The sequence below is a fragment of the Ascaphus truei genome, chromosome 3 (genome assembly GCF_040206685.1).
Source record: "Ascaphus truei isolate aAscTru1 chromosome 3, aAscTru1.hap1, whole genome shotgun sequence".
In the NCBI taxonomy this organism is placed as follows: domain Eukaryota; kingdom Metazoa; phylum Chordata; class Amphibia; order Anura; family Ascaphidae; genus Ascaphus; species Ascaphus truei.
In genome coordinates this window covers 211,428,585-211,446,670 of record NC_134485.1, presented here as the reverse complement: position 1 = coordinate 211,446,670, position 18,086 = coordinate 211,428,585, and the positions used below count along the sequence as shown (strand labels likewise).

The 18,086-nt window shown below is 41.6% G+C and overlaps 1 protein-coding gene across 1 annotated transcript; it reads left to right on the top strand.

The window, feature by feature from the left end:
* Positions 1–3,525: 3,525 nt before the first annotated feature.
* WSB1 (WD repeat and SOCS box containing 1) lies at positions 3,526–17,304 on the top strand. Its single transcript, XM_075590025.1, has 9 exons — positions 3,526–3,753; positions 5,461–5,629; positions 6,854–7,122; positions 9,075–9,206; positions 10,069–10,169; positions 12,248–12,420; positions 12,972–13,085; positions 15,923–16,030; positions 16,269–17,304. The coding sequence occupies exons 1-9, from the start codon at positions 3,714–3,716 to the stop codon at positions 16,429–16,431; spliced, it is 1,269 nt and encodes a 422-aa protein (XP_075446140.1). The 5' UTR covers positions 3,526–3,713; the 3' UTR covers positions 16,432–17,304.
* Positions 17,305–18,086: the final 782 nt, after the last annotated feature.

Genomic DNA, 18,086 nt, shown 5'->3' with positions numbered 1-18,086 from the left:
TGTTCCTCAGGGTGAACTTCCTTTTCTGGGCAATTACGGATTACGTGGCCCTTCTTGCCGCAGTTATAGCATACCACTGGGCGGCTTTCCGGGCGACTCGTGGATGGGGAAGGTGGTCGGTCGGGGGGTCGTGGTTTGTACCCTTTGGACAAGGCAGTAGACTCTTCCTTCTTTCCCGTAGAGCCCTTTCCTTTGGAGGCAGAGGAGCTCTTAGGTGTAGCGGTGGAGTGTAGCATAACATGAGCCTCCTGTAGTTTCACTTGCCGCAGCAACTCGGTGAACTTGTAGGGGCCCCCGTCCATTATCTTGCTGCGGAGCATGTTGGCTATGGGGTGAGTGGGGCTTGATCCCCGCAGATACTGTTTATGGAGAGCTTCATCCATCCCCGATGCGGAGACCAGCTTACGATTGAGTAGGACCCCGAGGACCAGCTGTAGGCGGTGGATGAAAGCCGACAGGTCCTCTCCTTCCTTCTGATAAAGACGGAAGTACTTCGTCCAGAGCGCTCCTTCGTCTTCTGCTAGTCCGTACGCCTCCAACAGGAACGCCACCATTTCCAACGCTGTCAACTCTGGGTGTTGGTCCCTGTGGATGGTCAACATAGTAGACGCAGGGGGTCTGAGGCATTCCATAATACGCTGCCGCTTTACAGTGTCAGTGCACGACCACTCCTCTACTACTTTTACTGCATTCTCCCTCCACAGGTCTATTCCTTCTTCCCCCGGGGGTATTGGAAGTAATCCAGAGAAGGCCTTAAGCTTCCTATAACTTTGAGACTGGGATGCCACAGTGAGGGCTTCTACGAATTGGGGTAGCGTCACCCCCATTATGGAACCTTCGTTCGTTGCTCTCTCTCCGATAGGCCGAGAGTTTACCTCGCGGGGTACGGTGTCGGGTGGAGAGGGAGGACTGTCAGCCCAACTACTGGCGTCCGGGAGGCCGCTTGGGGTAAAGGAGACTTTGGGTTGGGGACGGTCAACCCGGTTTGGGGTACTGGACAAGGGGGTAAGTGGCGTCCAGGTACTGGTGGACGCTTCGTCGGGATCTTGAGGAGGGGCTCTGAGCGAGAACATTTCCCGTATTACTGGCAAGTCCGAGTATATAAGGGGGTATCCTTCTGGTGGGCACTCGGGGGCTATTAGAATATTCGGGGACGCTTCAGGGCCTATGTCCCGGCATACGGTGAATAGTAGTGCACTCAAGTGATAAGTAGAGTCGAACACCCTGCCACGGTACCATATTCTATCTGCGCCTAAGAGTTTGCTCAGTGAGTTCCGGATGTCAGTTTCAGGTACTAACGCCGGGACGTTCCCTACTGCAACCACATGTCTAGGTGGTTCACGGACGGTGGTGGCCCACGCGTGGACCTCTTGACGTGAGGGAATTACCATGATGCTGATTTTTGGTGATTCGGTTTTGAATAGGGCACCCCAGGTCTAAGCCTCTCAGCAGCGCCTCCAAATGTAACGGTCATATCACCCCACCCAATCGCATATACCGCGTGCGTGGAGGGAACATGCAATGTTACCAAGGGGGTGCGTGGTGCAATACCTGTTGGCTCACAGAAGGCTGAGCATCCGCTAAGGGAACCTGGGGCAATGTATTACAATACTAATGATGCAGCGCCTCCACCTGCGATGGCTCCCACCAGAGGGGAAGTAGTTCCTCGCAGGACAATACACAATGACCACACAGACAGCTCTATATAACTATTAACTTTACTACATGCAGCAACTTATCACATTACATCTCAACACATGCGCCACGGCGGACGCTAACCACTCTAGGCGTCACGGCGGACGCTACCACCTCTAGGCGTCACGGCGGACGCTACCACCTCTAGGCGTCACGGCGGACGCTAACCTCCCGCAGAGTGACCCCACCCTGTGTCCAGTAACCCCCACCCAAATGTCTTGCACTCCCAAAATCATATACCAATGTCTGCATATGTATGTGTGACTGCGCAGCCACTATGTCTGGTGATAGGCCTGGTTGGTGCACGTGAGTTGCAGGTTACCTGCCCGGGCTCCAGCCACGGGTACCGCGATATCACCGGAGTTCCGCCCGATCCGACGTTGTCCTCCACACCGCGTTGGGTGAATTCCAGCGCGGATAATATCACCTTAGTCCCAGGGTCTTTGATAGTGTTCTGAGCCCAGAACCCACCTCGCAGGGCCGCACGGCTTTAGCACTGTGTCCCTGACTAAGCTACCAATAAATGGGTCAGTGTCCCTATCTAGGGCCTGTCCCTATACTCCACAAGCTATTAAGTGGCTCAGGACCTAACTGGGGGCCTGGGGGCTGCTGGCCTAATGCAGAGGGTCACTGACCCCTGCATCCACCTCTTACCCCTAGCTGGTCCGGATCCTGACTGCCTGTGTCACTGCAAAACCCCGCGAAAAGTATCTCTCCTTTCCCGGGCAAATCCCTCAGCCCTATTGGCTCCCTGGCGTCAGGTGTCTCTGCCCCTATGCACCCTGGGGGCTGGCCGTCTATCCTCGAGCATGCGCGAGCTATCAGGGGCCTCCCGCGCTAGCTGGCATCCTGCGCATGCGCGAGCTGTCATGGCGGCGCCCTGCTCCGCTAGCCGCCGGGCCGGTGGCAACGCGATCGCGGCCTTAGCGACGGCCCGATCGCGTCCCCGGCAACCGGCCTGCTCGCCGCTCGCGTCCCCGGCAACCGCCCGACCCGCTTCCCTAGCAACCGGCCGCACAGCAACACCGCGCGCTCGCAACGGTGAAGGAGGAGGCGAGTGCGCGAGGGGGGGGGACAAGGGAGGGGGCGAGTGCGCGAGGGGGACCTGGCTACAGATATATATATATATACTGTATATATATATATATATATATATATATATATATATATATATATATATATACACACACACACACACACATACACACACACACATTAGTGTTATAAGTGCATGTTCAGTAAAACTTTTATACATATACTGCATGTGTATTTATTGCATTGGGTCCTGTGAAGGGGTTATCCGGTGCTGCCAGGATCCCTCATAGGTACAGGCGCTGTCACCTAAATTAATTAGGTACACCCCAGGCTCCCTGCAGCGGAGGATCAGGCCTCCTGTAAGCCATCAGGTAAAGCACCGCATATATAGACACCCTAGACACGGGGGAAAGAGGGATATATATCAAAATAGCCATTTCCCCTTGTATTTAATATTTTTAGATGTCTGCACTTCAAACAAGGGGCTGAACATTATATTGCTTGTAAAACAAGCTGAGCACATATTGAAATGTTTAATCCATGCACATTGCCAATACTAATAATTTAATTACATTCTTTCGAAACTAATTTCCACCACTGAAAACCGTCACACCCCTGGCTCTTCTCTAACCACTATGGCAAACTACCAGTTTTGTGATGGCAGCCTGCCCGAAGCAAAGATGGCCACTGCATGGGTTCTCCAGGCTGAAGCCAACGCCTCAAGCGACTCGACGGGATTCAAACCGCTTGTGGTTGTGACGTCAGCGCCCTGCCCCTGCAGCCGCCTGGTATGTTCAGCGTGCTGGCCATTTTGAGCTCAGTTGTGTGTCTGCTGGAAGTGATCGCGGGGGAGGCGCTGCCGGGCTGTGAGACAATCAGACGCGTACTGTTCCTTCTGCTTTCTGAGCACCGGGTCTATAAGTTTTAACCGTAGCCTTATTTACCGAGGTGCCTTCTCGCCTAGACGTCTGGTTCCTATTTAGATGGCAAGCTTTCCCGCATTTCTAAACGAAAAAGAAATCGGTGAGTATGAGGCTGCAGTAGCAGCGCCGTGTGTGTGTGTGTGTGTGTGTGCGTGTGCGTGTATATATATATACACACACACACACACACACACACACACACACACAATTAGTGTGTGTCCTATATATGAATGGTATTAATGTGACTGCATAGAGATGCCTATCTCTGTAAACTAGTCTTTTGTGTGAAGCTGACCTTCTGCAACATCAGATAGTGCCTTTTTATTAAATATGTATAATAGGGAAAAAAAACTATACAACACTCTCTCTCTCTCTCTCTCTCTCTCTCTCTCTTTTATTGTAATGGGGTGAATCTGCACGAGTTTGGTTACTGTGCCTCTGCTTTTTGTGGTAGGTGGTGGCATACATCCTCCCCCCACCTCCTGAGCTCATTTGAGGGTAACCGGCTTCATAAATATTAATCTCACTTGGCATTTAAATTCTCACCATTGCAGATTATGAAGCTGCTTTTTATACACACAACATATGTATGGCTGTGTGGGGTGAATGGTTTCCCTGGTCATCGGCCAATCTCCAATCGGCTGGATGGTGTCTTTTTTGCCTTTTTGTAGCATCCGTTTCCCCCGTCATGCTAAAATAGATGACACGTCCATATTCGGGCAGCAAGAGCTTGTTGCATGAAAAACAAAAAACAAAATGGCAATAGCAGGTCCATTTCTTGGTGTAACATTTCTCATTTTTACTGAAGACTTCAAAGCCAATTTAAAAGAAATATGGTGCCATTTAATTTGAAATATTTTAATCTCTGCTCAATTTCACTGGCCATCTTTAAGCAACACGCTTCTTTCATTCTCATGGCTGCAGTTGTATGTGAGGTGTCTGTCCTGTATGCACATTACATGTTTTACCCCTCCCACACTTTTTTTTTTTTTGGAGTTAATTTCACCTATTTCTACTGCTTGACAATCATCCAACCAAACCACTTCATTCCTTCCCTTCCCCTCTCCCTCCCCCTATTTTGACCATCCCCCCAAGCTGCACACACCCAGCCCTAAATACCATTCTCTCCCTGAGATCCAGACAGGTTTTTTTTTCCGCCTATGCATTTCTTTTGAAATCTGTAACACGAACTCTATACAGAACCAATTTGGTGAGCATTTTCCAAACTAGCTGGTATTGAAAATTTTTAAGCGTTGTCTTGTTCCATAGGGCGTTTACCCTGATTTTAAAACACTTTCCTTTTTAATATGATGAACGCAAATATCGGTTTGACCTACATAGTCAACTAGGCTGACATGTTGCCCTATAAATACTGTGCGAAAGCATGTTTCCCATTTTTTAGCTGCAAATTTTATGTGATACCGGGTATTACAGCATACTTTGGTGTTCTTTTGTGCAATTTAAGTGATGAAATTGGTTACACTTAATTTAAATATTCCTTTTTCTAAAAGGTTACCTTTCGTTTAAAGTTATTGCTTCAAAGTTGATTAGAGGCTATGATTGGTCACATTGCATCTTGCCTTATATCTAATTCATTTGCCTTTTTATTCATATGGATGAATGAGGTAGTCTTGAGGATGGTCCCATTTTAACCATTTGAGTGTTGAGTTGCAAATGCTAAATTACATAAAATAAGAAAGTTAGGTGAGAGCAGTAATATGATCTACCTCTTTCATTAACGTGCACATTTGAGAAAAGAAGTTTATTACTTTGATTTTAAACTTCACCTTTTCTTCTTCCTTTTAAGCACCGGCACGGCCAATCGGGGAACTAAGAACACCAACTTCTCCCTTTGATCAGAAATATGGCCGTGAAAACTGGACAGTGGCTTTTGCTCCAGATGGTTCATACTTTGCTTGGTCTCAAGGCCATCGTATTGTGAAACTGGTTCCCTGGTCTCAGTGCCTTAAGAACTTGTAAGTCAAATCTTTGTGTGCTTGCATATAGATAGTCGTTTATTCAGTGAGTTGGTGTGCGATTGCATGTCCCTTTTTACATGCATAATTGATGGAGTAATCATAAGTCTGGTCACAAGACTCATTACACATACTGCAATTCAGGAAGTACATGTGCATGAAACATGATTTATAACCCCCTTCATTTTCAGAAGCTTTTACGCCTTCTGGCAATACAGAAGTTAAAGATGCAAAATGGAATAATTTAATTGGAGAATTAATTTAGATTTGTTTAATTGCTCTACTTTTGTTTTATTATAATAATAATAAACTGATCTCGAAGGATCACTGCAGCATTTGTCCTACTACACTATAAGATGACTGACTCATTATTTATTGCTACAATCCTTTTAAGTTGTTCATCTTCTGGGCATATTTTCAAATGTTACACTAATTGATTTGGCAAATAGGAATTGCGTTGATGGCAAAATTGTTTATAATGGAAAGGCACAAATCTAGTAGATGCGAAGTGTATGATAGATTTAGTCTCTAAAGGAAAGCTCCCCCTGTCCCATAATGATTATCTACTAACACAACTCCTACTTTCTCTGATGGCAATGATTTATTTCTGGCATCAGCTGGTTTAGTGACCAAGCAAAGGGGCCCTCTCGCATAGCAGATATAGGTTTTGTTTCTTAACCATTTGGCTCCATAGATTCCGGAGCTGGAATTAGGAATTTGCGTGAATGAGCCGAAATGTCTTATGGCAGAAGACACAATCGCCCATAAATTTTATTTCCATCCTGTTAAATGAAGCTGCTTTTTCATCTGGGCTGCTAAATTCAAGCATTTATCCGTTTAACAAATGACTGTTTCATAGTTAATATGCAAACAGTGGTCAAAGAGATTCATGTTACATTTTAAAAAATGTTGGAATGTCAGGTTGTATTTTACCATTTTAAGGCCCGAATATCAGTACACTACTTGTCACATAGTTTGCATCTTACCCAGCTCTGATGATTTAATACAGTTTGAAGTTTCTTTAACTCTTCATTAGCCATGTGTGTGCTTCTATTTTTACATTGTTTACCAGTGCTTGGTATGGCATATGATATTTCAAAACCTCCATAAAAATAGCTGTCTGAAAGTTTGATCAAACAGGCATAAGGTTTAATATGTGCGCTTGGTTATTGAATAGAGCCATGATTTTGTTTAAATCAATAAAAATCTGTTTCTCCTTTCCAGCCTTGTTCACAGCACAAGGGATAGTGTTAACTTGACAAACACCAGATTATCCAGACAGAACAGTGATGTTGGTCAGAAAAACAAGCCATTTGAGCACACCATAGACTGCGGAGACATTGTCTGGAGTCTTGCGTTTGGATCCTCTGTGCCGGAAAAGCAGAGCCGTTGTGTCAATATAGAATGGCACCGCTTCAAGTTTGGCCAGGATCAGCTTCTCCTTGCAACAGGGCTAAGCAATGGGCGCATCAAAATATGGGATGTTTACACAGGTATCATGTTTTTTATATTATGACAATTCCACTGATAATGTGTATGTATATTCATACAATGTCAAACCACTGCTGGATGAAGGCCTCCCTGATCTTGCAGGTACTGTGATTTTCAAGCCTCTCCATGTTACTCCAATACATTTCCTAATTTTAGCCTCCCATGTTTTGGTCTTTTGATATCCATTGGAACCCAGTCGAGTGTAGTCTTTGTCCAACAATGTCTATTTGTTCTTGGCGTGTGTACACACTGAAGTTTAAACATGGCTTAACTATCAGTTGATGGTTAGTTACAGTTTTGTTAAAACAGTGCATTATTTAGTTCACCTTTTTGATGCTGTTCTGTAAGTGTTACTGAACAAAGGTTGGCCTTTAACAAATTACAGGTTGCTCAACTTCTCTAATGCAATAAACATGCTGTGCCTTGATTTAAAACCCCCAGTAAAACTGCAGTTAATGATTGGACTTCAGTCATTCAATTACTGAAGTTTGGTTTGACGGTTTAGTCACTTGAACAAAAATTGTTTACAATGTTAATTTTGTGTTCATTATCAGCTTGTACGTGAGGCAAGGATGCTGCCCTGATGAGTGCTGATGTACAAATCTGTTTAAGGAGATTTAGAACATGTGCCAATTATAAGAAATCTGAAATATATATTTAAATGTAAGTTTAACTCCTATCATGTTGGTATTTTGCCCCTAAGCCTTTAAAAAGCGTATCCTGAAGGAAACTTTAGATTTTAAATAAAAACAAGGTTGTGCAAGGCAAGGTTACATAGGGTTGCTCTCGAGTACAAAAAATATGCAAGGAAAAGATGATCCCTGCAAATTGCTGCTTCATTGTGCTGTCAGTATCTTACACACCATGTAGGTGGAAATGCCTGATATTTTAAGGGAATAGATTACATGGTCTGCAAAGGTTTAATGAGTTTTTTTTTTTTTTTTTTTGTGCTGTGTATTTGCAAACCAATCTGTCTGATAACCTGGTGGCATTTGAAGACAAATACAAGGCATGAGCCATAAAGCATTATTTAAACACAGAGCATTGATATAATATGCAATCTTGGCTACATGAAGTGACGTGTTGTCACAAATCAATTTCCACAGCTCACATTTAATAGTTTCATTGTAATTATTGGCAAAAAGTTTGTATTTTATTCTTAAAACGGAATACATTATGCATAAAATATCCTGGTGTGATCCTGTTCAGAAGTTATCTAAACATTCCCAAAACTTTGGTTATTAGTTCTATTATCTGCATACACTGGAATTTTGCACACTACATTTGAACCCTTTGCATGCCCCAGGACGTAGTCTCCAGGTCATAGGGACTTGCACTCCGGGGGCCACGTCACATAGTGACATCGGCATGCCCCAAGGCTTGTTTGTCTTGCTTGGATCGCTTTGTGTTCCCATGGCGCGTAAGTCATGTTCTGCCCATTAGTAAAGTGGAGGGTGGTTTCTGGTCCAGGAAAGTTGGTGCTGTCACGTGGCCACTATTTGAAAGCATGCACAACGCACACTGCCAGAGAGCCCATGACATTCAGGTACCGCAAAATGTTCAGCATTAAAGGGTTAAAGCAGCAGTCCTTCCTCCCTGAATGCCCTTTTTTGCGTTCCAATTTTTATTTTTTCCTTTCCAATTCAGTTTTTACTTTTACAATCTGTTGCTCTATTCAGGAGTTAAAATGACTTGCCAATGAGGTTAAAAGGAAGTTCTCCCCAGAGCCCTGTGCAGTCTAAATGTTACCATGGTTAACCCCAGATGCTAGAGAATAATGAATGCATTTTTCAGAAAATATACCGACATGCTCAGGTGGGCAAGATACTAACATGCGTTAAACTGTTGGCCTTCAGGGGGCATTGCTACTTTAATTCTCTGAACAGTTTTGTTGGCGTTTTGAGTGGAATGTTGAATATTAAATGAAGTGCATACATTTTTCTTTTCCCCCTAGGGAAGCTCCTCCTTAATCTAATGGATCACACTGAAGTTGTCAGAGATTTGACTTTTGCGCCAGATGGCAGCCTTATACTTGTTTCTGCATCAAGAGACAAAACGCTCAGGGTCTGGGATCTCAAGGATGACGGTACATTTAATATTTTTTACGTTATAGGTTCAGCCACACTGCAGCATTTTTATCAACAGAAATGCAGTGTCAAGAAATCCCTCTGCCTACCAGTATGCAGGCTGATTAACAATTTCAGAATTTAGGATCAGGTTGATAGGTTTGTAATTTTAGCTCATGAAGCATAACTGCTAAATTGTAGCACGGTTTGTCTGAGGGTCTGCAAGAGAGCATGGCCATTTTAATGCAACTAAACACTGCAGTTCATTGCTTGAATAATTTACAGAATTCTACATGGTTAAACTTTTTCCTGAGCAGATGCTTCTTTTCACACACCTAGTCTTGTTTGGTTCCTGAGAATTTTCAGGCAAAAAAAAAACATTTTTGAGACTGCAACCTTTAAAATGTAATTTTTCTAAATGCTTTCGGATAACTTTCTTCACTGGAAAATAAGCCAATAATTACCCTGTACCAGCTATTGTATTTGATTTTGTTATGCTTGGTGTTTGTTTTTTGGGTTTGTTTGAGCTGTTTAATAAACAACCATTCTAAATGGTGGAGAGCTTGTGAACCCGTTATATGTTAGACTAGTTAAGAGAAATATAAAATAATTAGGGAAACACTAAATATGGGGGAGTGATTTTATAAAGCACTACTATTCCACAAGATGCCTTTCAGCACCAAAAGACACGTTGAATAGGTTGTACGTTGTTTTCTGCCACTGGAATTTGCCTTCTGGTGTAGCTCTGCTTTTTTAATGTAGCCCTTCATTGCTTCCGTTATCTTAACAACATCTATTGTTTTTCCCTGTATAACTCAAGCTGGAGGGTACTTGAGTTTATGACCTTGTTTCTTGTTTTTTTTTTTTTTTTTCCTCTTGCAGGGAACATGATGAAAGTTTTAAGGGGACACCCAAACTGGGTTTACTGCTGTGCTTTTTCCCCCGACTCGTCCATTTTGTGTTCTGTTGGCGCTGGGAAATCTGTAGGTTTCAAAGTTCCTTATTCCTATTCTGTTTGCCGCACTGAATCATTGAAATAAGCATCGTAATCATTTAAGAAGCTTTTGCTCAGTGTCTTGAACGATTTAGCACCTTCGATAATATAAAGCCTTAAGTTGCATGACAGAACCTGATGGAAATGTAGCCTAGCACAAGTTGAATATTTCTAATAACTTGCACTGCTTTTGGCAAGCTGGCCCATTTTCAGATGTTTTGCTCACCAAATATGTATGTTTCCCATGCTGTCAGTACTATCCCTTGCTTTGCACAGTCTAGATTCTAATATGTTGATTGGGTGTAAAAGAATCTCAGCTTGTAGCAAACCGTTCTAAACATGCACGTTTTCTACTCTTGGCTTGTGCAGTCAGTGTTTCCACAAAGTGGAATGTTTGCTTATTACATGTGGAAAATGTTCTACTGCTAAATCTGAAAGCAGTGCAGGTGCTGCTCCTAATAGGTGGTGCTAATGCTTAGAAGAACAACTAGAACCCACAAGTTGATTATATTTAATGAAACCAGTAGAAGAGCTTAGGAAATGTTTAAAGTGACACTTGGCAATGTAATTGGATTGCTAATTGGAACAGGTTTTCCTTTTAAAGGAGCAGTTCACGGCTAAAATTGTAGCATATATGGATGTTGACATTCGTAGTTGTTAACCCAGTGCTATTGTAGGCTGTGTGTTTTCCATAAGCTTCTTGCTTTCCCTGTCACAGGTGGTGGCAGCAATATGGGTGTGATTGAGGTTAAGTTGGCACCACACACAGGCGCACAGTGGTGTTAGCTGGGCAGAAAGAGTGGCATCTCTGGCTACCAGGCTGGGGACGACCATTGCCATGGGACGAAGTAACCTTGCATTCGACTGCAAGGTGTACTGTACGTACACAGGTGCTGGTTGATGTCCACTTTCTGCTTTTTTCTTTCTTTTCCTTTATTTTTTTTTATTGTATTTTTTTTAACATTTTTTTAGACAAAGTCCCTTTGATAATTAACCCCGTCCTAATTTTTCTCTCTCTCAATGTTCCAGTCAAATGGACGTTTTTGGTAACTTATGTACACTAGTAAGCAAATGTTGCATATTTTTCACAGAGGGTTTAAATATGCTCCTAGAAAAGACAGATTACACGGCCTTAGCTGACAGTGTGCAAGTTTTCTTTATTGAATAAGTAGTTTAGTTTTTAATTAGGAAAAAAGATATTCATGTACAACTATTACAGTACTTTATAGTTATACTATATTGCTTTCATTATAAAGAACACCATGGTATTTTTCCTAAAATGCACTTTTTTTTTTTTTTAATTTGATAATTTGCTTAAAGCGTAGTGTGATGGGTGGGGGGGGGGAGGGAGGTTTAGAAATCTAGAAAACAAAGTACATGTCAGGACTGGAATTATTACTTTATTTTTTATTATTATTTAAGTGAAACCAAAGACTATATCCTGTGAGGTGATCAGCTGTATGTCTTTGAAAAGAAAATACCAGATATTTTAGTTTGTGAACTGTATGTTTGCCAAAAGACTTCTTTTGGCTGTCAATTCTCTCTTTTCTTGCAGTATCTGTTTCTCTTCCTGGGCTCACGTTGGTGACTCAAGCCTATTGTAAACAAGTGAACTTATTCTCTCAAAGGGGGTACTACTGGAGTAACCATATGATAACTTTATTTGTTTGTATAATTATTACTTTCATACTTGTTCTAAATACTGGAAATGGGTTGTAATGCTAAACCCTAATGTTCCATTGTCCTATAGATTAAAAGCAAACTGAAATTAGTTGTTTGGTTATTTATTCTATTGTGCACTTAATAATAGAACTTTCTTTTAGCAGTAACATTTAACAAAAGCATTTGATTTAACTTTACTATTTATTTTTTGCATGTTTTGCTTTGTTACCCCATTAATATACTGGGTATGACACTGAGCATATTATGTAATTCTTTAATTTGTAGTTTTTAATTTAAAATAGCATTAGTTTATTCTTAATTTTTTTTTGTTTTTTTTTTTAAGTTAAATATTTACTTTATGTGCTCATTCACTACCGTCTATAACCACTCTGTTTTTGCTTTCAGGTGTTCTTGTGGGATATGGATAAATACACCATGATCCGTAAGCTAGATGGCCATTACAATGATGTGGTATCTTGTGAATTCTCCCCTGACGGAGCTTTGTTGGCTACTGCATCCTACGACACCAGAGTATATGTTTGGGATCCCCATATTGGGTGTATTCTTTTTGAGTTTGGGTAAGTCTACGTTGACCAGTCCCGTTTTTTCTTCAACCTCGTTCAAAGCCTGTATCTGCAATTGAAAGCTACAAAGTATATCAAGAAGTATATTTCCTGGTGTTTTTGTTTTTTTACCATTGCTTCATTTCTGTATAGGCAAAGTTCTAAACTATTTATTTCTTTTTAATGAAATCAAAGCCTTGCAAAAAGTATTAAGTGTTTTTTTTTTTTTTACAGAATTTTATGTTGGTGTTTATTTGTATAGTTGAAGCCCTCCGTCAGGTTGTGGATCCGTGGCTTGTCCACAGGAGAATTTGTGCATCCTCGCGGCGTGCTGTCACCAGCTAGACTTTTTTTAAAAGCTGGGTGAATCGTTCCCAAACTTTTCGGGGTAAGGGGGGGTGGGAGGGATTGTTGCTGTGCGGGACCACGACCTAATGGAGGGCTGCTTCGGTATATACATACGCCTGTACATGTGGGCATCCATACAAGGGCAAGTGTTTGTGTGCTGTGTGATTTGTCTTGCACTTTGAGCTTTCTTTTTTTAACGAAGTGTTGTTTTATTGCAGGCACTTGTTCCCCCCACCTACGCCAATATTTGCAGGGGGGGATAATGGTCGTTGGGTGAGATCTGTCTCTTTCAGTCATGATGGAGCACACATTGCAAGCCTTGCTGACGATAAGTAAGTTTACATAAGTTTTCTTACGTCTAAAAAATTATTCTGTTAACATTTGGGAATTGACACCAACTTGTTCACTACAACAGTACAGAGCCAATAAAAATAGTGCGCGCGGTCCCACAAATCTTGTAATGTCCCAAAAGTGTGAATACAATTCTCTCTGCAGCTCCTCGCTCTCCCGTGATCAGCGGGGCAAACAACCGAAGCAATAGAACCATATAGCAGGGCGCAAAAGAAGAACAAACACACTATTAGTATAAACTTCAAAATGATTAATATTTATAATAAGCATAAGATAAAAATAATACACTTGCATAATAAAACAGGATCACAATAAATCCAACCATCTGTAGGTAGGCTTGGGGGTAGGTGGTGTAATCAGGCATAAACTGACAGTGGCAAGATGGAAAAAAAGCCTCAATGTCCAGTATAATCAGATCTCCCGGCTCAGGAAACAACACTTGCACCCAGCACTTGAAGAAACCCACAAGAAGGAACATCAACAGCTGCCCTGAGAAACACTGTGACGTCACACGCAGCAGAGAGTAAGCGTTGCAGCGTTTCTCAGGGCAGCTGTTGATGTTCCTTCTTGTGGGTTTCTTCAAGTGCTGGGTGCAAGTGTTGTTTCCTGAGCCGGGAGATCTGATTATACTGGACATTGAGGCTTTTTTTCATCTTGCCACTGTCAGTTTATGCCTGATTACACCACCTACCCCCAAGCCTACCTAAAGATGGTTGGATTTATTGTGATCCTGTTTTACTATGTAAGTGTATTATTTTTACCTTATGCTTATTAAAAACAGTACAGAGCCATATGTATGTACAGTTGTGTGAAAAAGAAAGTACACCCTCCTTGAATTCTATGGTTTTATATATCAGGACATAACAATCATCTGTTCCTTAGCAGGTCTTAAAATTGGGTAAATACAGCATCAGATGAACAACACATGACATATTACACCATGTCATGATTTATTTAACAAAAACAAAGCCAAAATGGAGGAGCTATGTGTGAAAAACTAAGTACACCCTTACTGCTTCCATAAGAATTAAGATGTTAAGTAGCAGGCAGATGCTGCTAATCAAATGCCCTTGATTAATTGATCATCAAGTATGACCACCTCCTATAAAAGCCGAAGGTTTAGCAGTTTGCTGGTCTGGAGCATTCAGGTGTGTTGGCACAATGCGAAGGATGAAAGACATCAGCAATGATCTTAAAGAAGCAATTGTTGCTGCCCATCAATCTGGGAAGTGTTATAAGGCCATTTCCAAACAATTTAAAGTTCATCATTCTACAGTGAGAGATTATTCAAAAGTGGAAAACATTCAAGACAGTTGCCAATCTTCCCAGGAGTGGACATCCCAGCAAATTCACCACAAGGTCAGACCGTGCAATGCTCAGAGAAATTGCAAAAAAACAAAGAGTTACATCTCAGACTCTACAGGCCTCAGTTAGCATGTTAAATGGTAAAGTTCATGACAGTACAATTAGAAAAAGACTGAACAAGTATGTTTTGTTTGGAAGGGTTGCCAGGAGAAAGCCTCTTCTCTCTAAAAAGAACATGGCAGCACGGCTTAGGTTTGCAACGTTGCATCTGAACAAACCAGAAGACTTCTGGAACAATGTCCTTTGGACAGACAAGACCAAAGTGGAGATGTTTGGCCTTAATGCACAGCACCACGTTTGGCGAAAACCAAACGCAGCATATCAGCACAAACACCTCATACCAACTGTCCAGCACGGTGGTGGAGGGGTGATGATTTGGGCTTGTTTTGCAGCCACAGGACCTGTGAACCTTGCAGTCATTGAGTCGACCATGAACTCCTCTGTATACCAAAGTATTCTAGAGTCAAATGTGAGGCCATCTGTCCGACAGCTAAAGCTTGGCTGAAATTGGGTCATGCAACAGGACAATGGTCCCAAACACATCAGCAAATCTACAACAGAATGGCTGAAAAAGAAAAGAATCAAGGTGTTGCAATGGCCCAGTCAATGTCAAGACCTCAACCAGATTGAAATGCTGTGGCTGGACCTTAAGAGGGCAAACCTCCATTGACTGAAGCAACGTTGTAAAGAAGAGTGGGCCAAAATTCCTCCACAACGATGTGGAAGACTGATAGTCATACAGAAAACAATTACTTCAAGTTATTGCTGCTAAAGGTGGTTCTACAGGCTATTGAATCATAATGTATACAGGCATACCCCGGTTTAAGGACACTCACTTTAAGTACACTCGCGAGTAAGGACATATCGCCCAATAGGCAAACGGCAGCTCACGCATGCGCCTGTCAGCACGTTCTGAACAGCAATACTGGCTCCCTACCTGTACCGAAGCTGTGCGCAAGCGGGGAGACTATAGAGCCTGTTACAAATGCATTATTTACATCAGTTATACACGTATATGACGATTGCCGTACAGTACATGCATCGATAAGTGGGAAAAAGGCAGTGCTTCACTTTAAGTACATTTTCGCTTTACATACATGCTCCGGTCCCATTGCGTACGTTAATGCGGGGTATGCCTGTACTTAGTTTTTTACACATGGCTGCGCTTTAGGCTTTATTTTTGTTGAACAACACATGACATATTACACTATCATTATTTATGTATCTGAGGTTGTATTTACCTCATTTTTAGACCTGCTAAGGAACAGATGATTGTTATGTCCTGATATGTAAAACCATAGAATTACAAAGGGTGTACTTTCTTTTTCACAGCACTATAGAAAAGTCAAACAAGCACACAATGTTGGTTCAAATGAATAACAATGGTTTGATTGTGAAATGGTGTGTGCAGTATCAATATTATCAGACCTAATGATTTTATTTATTTTTTTAGGTTACTGCGATTCTGGAGAATCGATAAAGATCGCCCTGTAGAAGTTGCACCTCTGAATAAAGGACTTTGCTGTGCCTTTTCTACTGATGGCAGTGTTCTAGCTGCTGGGTAAGTGTCAATGTAAAGAGTACAAACTGTTGTGTGGCTTGCACTGTGTACAAAAAACAAACCTTGATAGTCCTATCATTGCAATTGCTACATAAGTTGCACAAAACGAGCTTTGTTTCCAGGTGAATGTACCAGCTTGTCTTGTGTGCAAATGAGCACGTATCTCCCAGACAGGAAATGTTGCAATGTTCACGAGTTCCACAATGAACTCACAGTACTTTTTTTTTTTTTTCCCCAGAACTCAGGATGGAAATGTGTTCTTCTGGGCAACGCCAAAGTATGTTTCCAGCCTTCAGCACATATGTCGTATGGCAATAAGAAGAGTAATGACTTCAAACCAAGTCAAGAAACTGCCTGTCCCTCCAAAAGTTATGGAGTTTCTTTCTTACCAAATGATGTAAGGAACTTTTTTCAGGAAGAAGTTCCATTCGTTGAAACTTGGTGCCAAACCCAAATGCATTACAAGCTTTAAATGTTAAAAGTTATTCTTTTGAATATTTAAAGTACAGTATTTAAACTTGTCAAGGTATTTCTCATCTCTTGTTTAAATCAAATGAGGAGTGTTTGACATTCTCAAAAGTAGAATTGGAGTTAGGACAGACTATTTTGTATAACTGTGAAACTATAAATACATGTGTACGCTGCTATGTGTATTTTATTGCGTAAGTGTATAGACCTCTTGTAAATATGGCTTCTTTTAAATATTTCTGTATCAGACATGGGTGTGTTAAAAGCAGAGAAGCGGTTATTGGAGCTTGTTTGCTACTTGGGCACTGGGTTTAAGTTTTTGTGATTGAATGTTATACGCAAAGAATTTGTAATTCAAATGCAAATTTTGTTTAAAAAATGTAAAATAAACACACCAAGGGACAGATATGTTGAATTCTAATCACGTGGGCTTTGTTATAATGGACCATTACACAGAAACAGAATTTATGGACTTTAGATTTCTTAGACTATCGTGACACAACGTGTTAATTGTGGTAATTGAGAACTGCAAAGCACAGTTTGGTGGATTTTAGTGATGAGGGAATTTTTAGTGTAGATGACTTGTAATGCAACATTGTATAGGTGAGTCTGGGCCCTGCAATCTCCAGGGGCTAATTTTGGTTAGCAGCCAAAGATGAGCAAAGTGTTCGCTGTTGCCTTCTGCTGTTTATTTGCACTTGCAGGTTTGACGAATGTATGCGGTGCATAAAATGCTGACCATATATTTTTGTTGAATTTTGCCAAAAGGTCTATGAAAAATAAAGGCGTTTTTTTTCAACACTAAATCTAGTTAATTTTATGAACCGTTGCATATCTATCTGGATAGCGGCTATAGATGTGGGAAATATTCTGTACTACATATATTTAATACCAATACAGTAATCTACCATTGGGTTAATAATAAACTGCATAAAGTACATGGTTGAGCCACTCCATGAGAAAGCTGCGACTGTAGTCTTTAGTTTGCATCCATAACTATCTCATTCTGGTATGTAAATTATTCCTCACTGTGCTGCTAGCCAAATAATACATGTGGGTTTTGTAACTTCACAGTCCCTGCAAGCTCAACTCGGACACACTACAATAATTCCCTCTTCTCTACTGGGTAGTCACCTAATGTATACAACAAAAGACAAAACCCCAATGCTATGTCAAACATGGGAAAAAATGATCAAGTTAAATATGATCCCAAGTAATGGCCATAGCATTATAAAGCCTGCAATCACGTCAAGGTTGGGTTTCGTAACTTGCACGTCCTGGTATTGTCCACCTTTCTATGGAAATGAGAAACCTGCAAGTCTTCATGAAGTTTTGCTACAGAAGACTGAAATAAAGTAGAACGCTATTACCGAGAACTTATCTGGTTTATATGAAGAACCACAAAGAAAGTGACGAGGTCACCAGTCCCCTATTCATTGCACTCAAGGTAGTAGTATAATTATATACATACATATATATCCACAGGAGGAACTAATACGTCCCAGTAAGAATGTAAATTAGTACATAAGGATATAATATCCACTAAATGGTAATATGTCCAGAACAATAGGTTATGGTCCAAATCAGA

Coding starts and splice junctions, on each gene's coding strand:
- WSB1 (XM_075590025.1), top strand. CDS start 3,714: ATGGCAAGCTTTCCCGCATTTCTAAACGAAAAAGAAATCG. Junction 10,170..12,247: donor CTGTTGGCGCTGGGAAATCT/GTAGGTTTCAAA, acceptor TTTTGCTTTCAG/GTGTTCTTGTGGGATATGGA. Junction 13,086..15,922: donor GCAAGCCTTGCTGACGATAA/GTAAGTTTACAT, acceptor TTATTTTTTTAG/GTTACTGCGATTCTGGAGAA.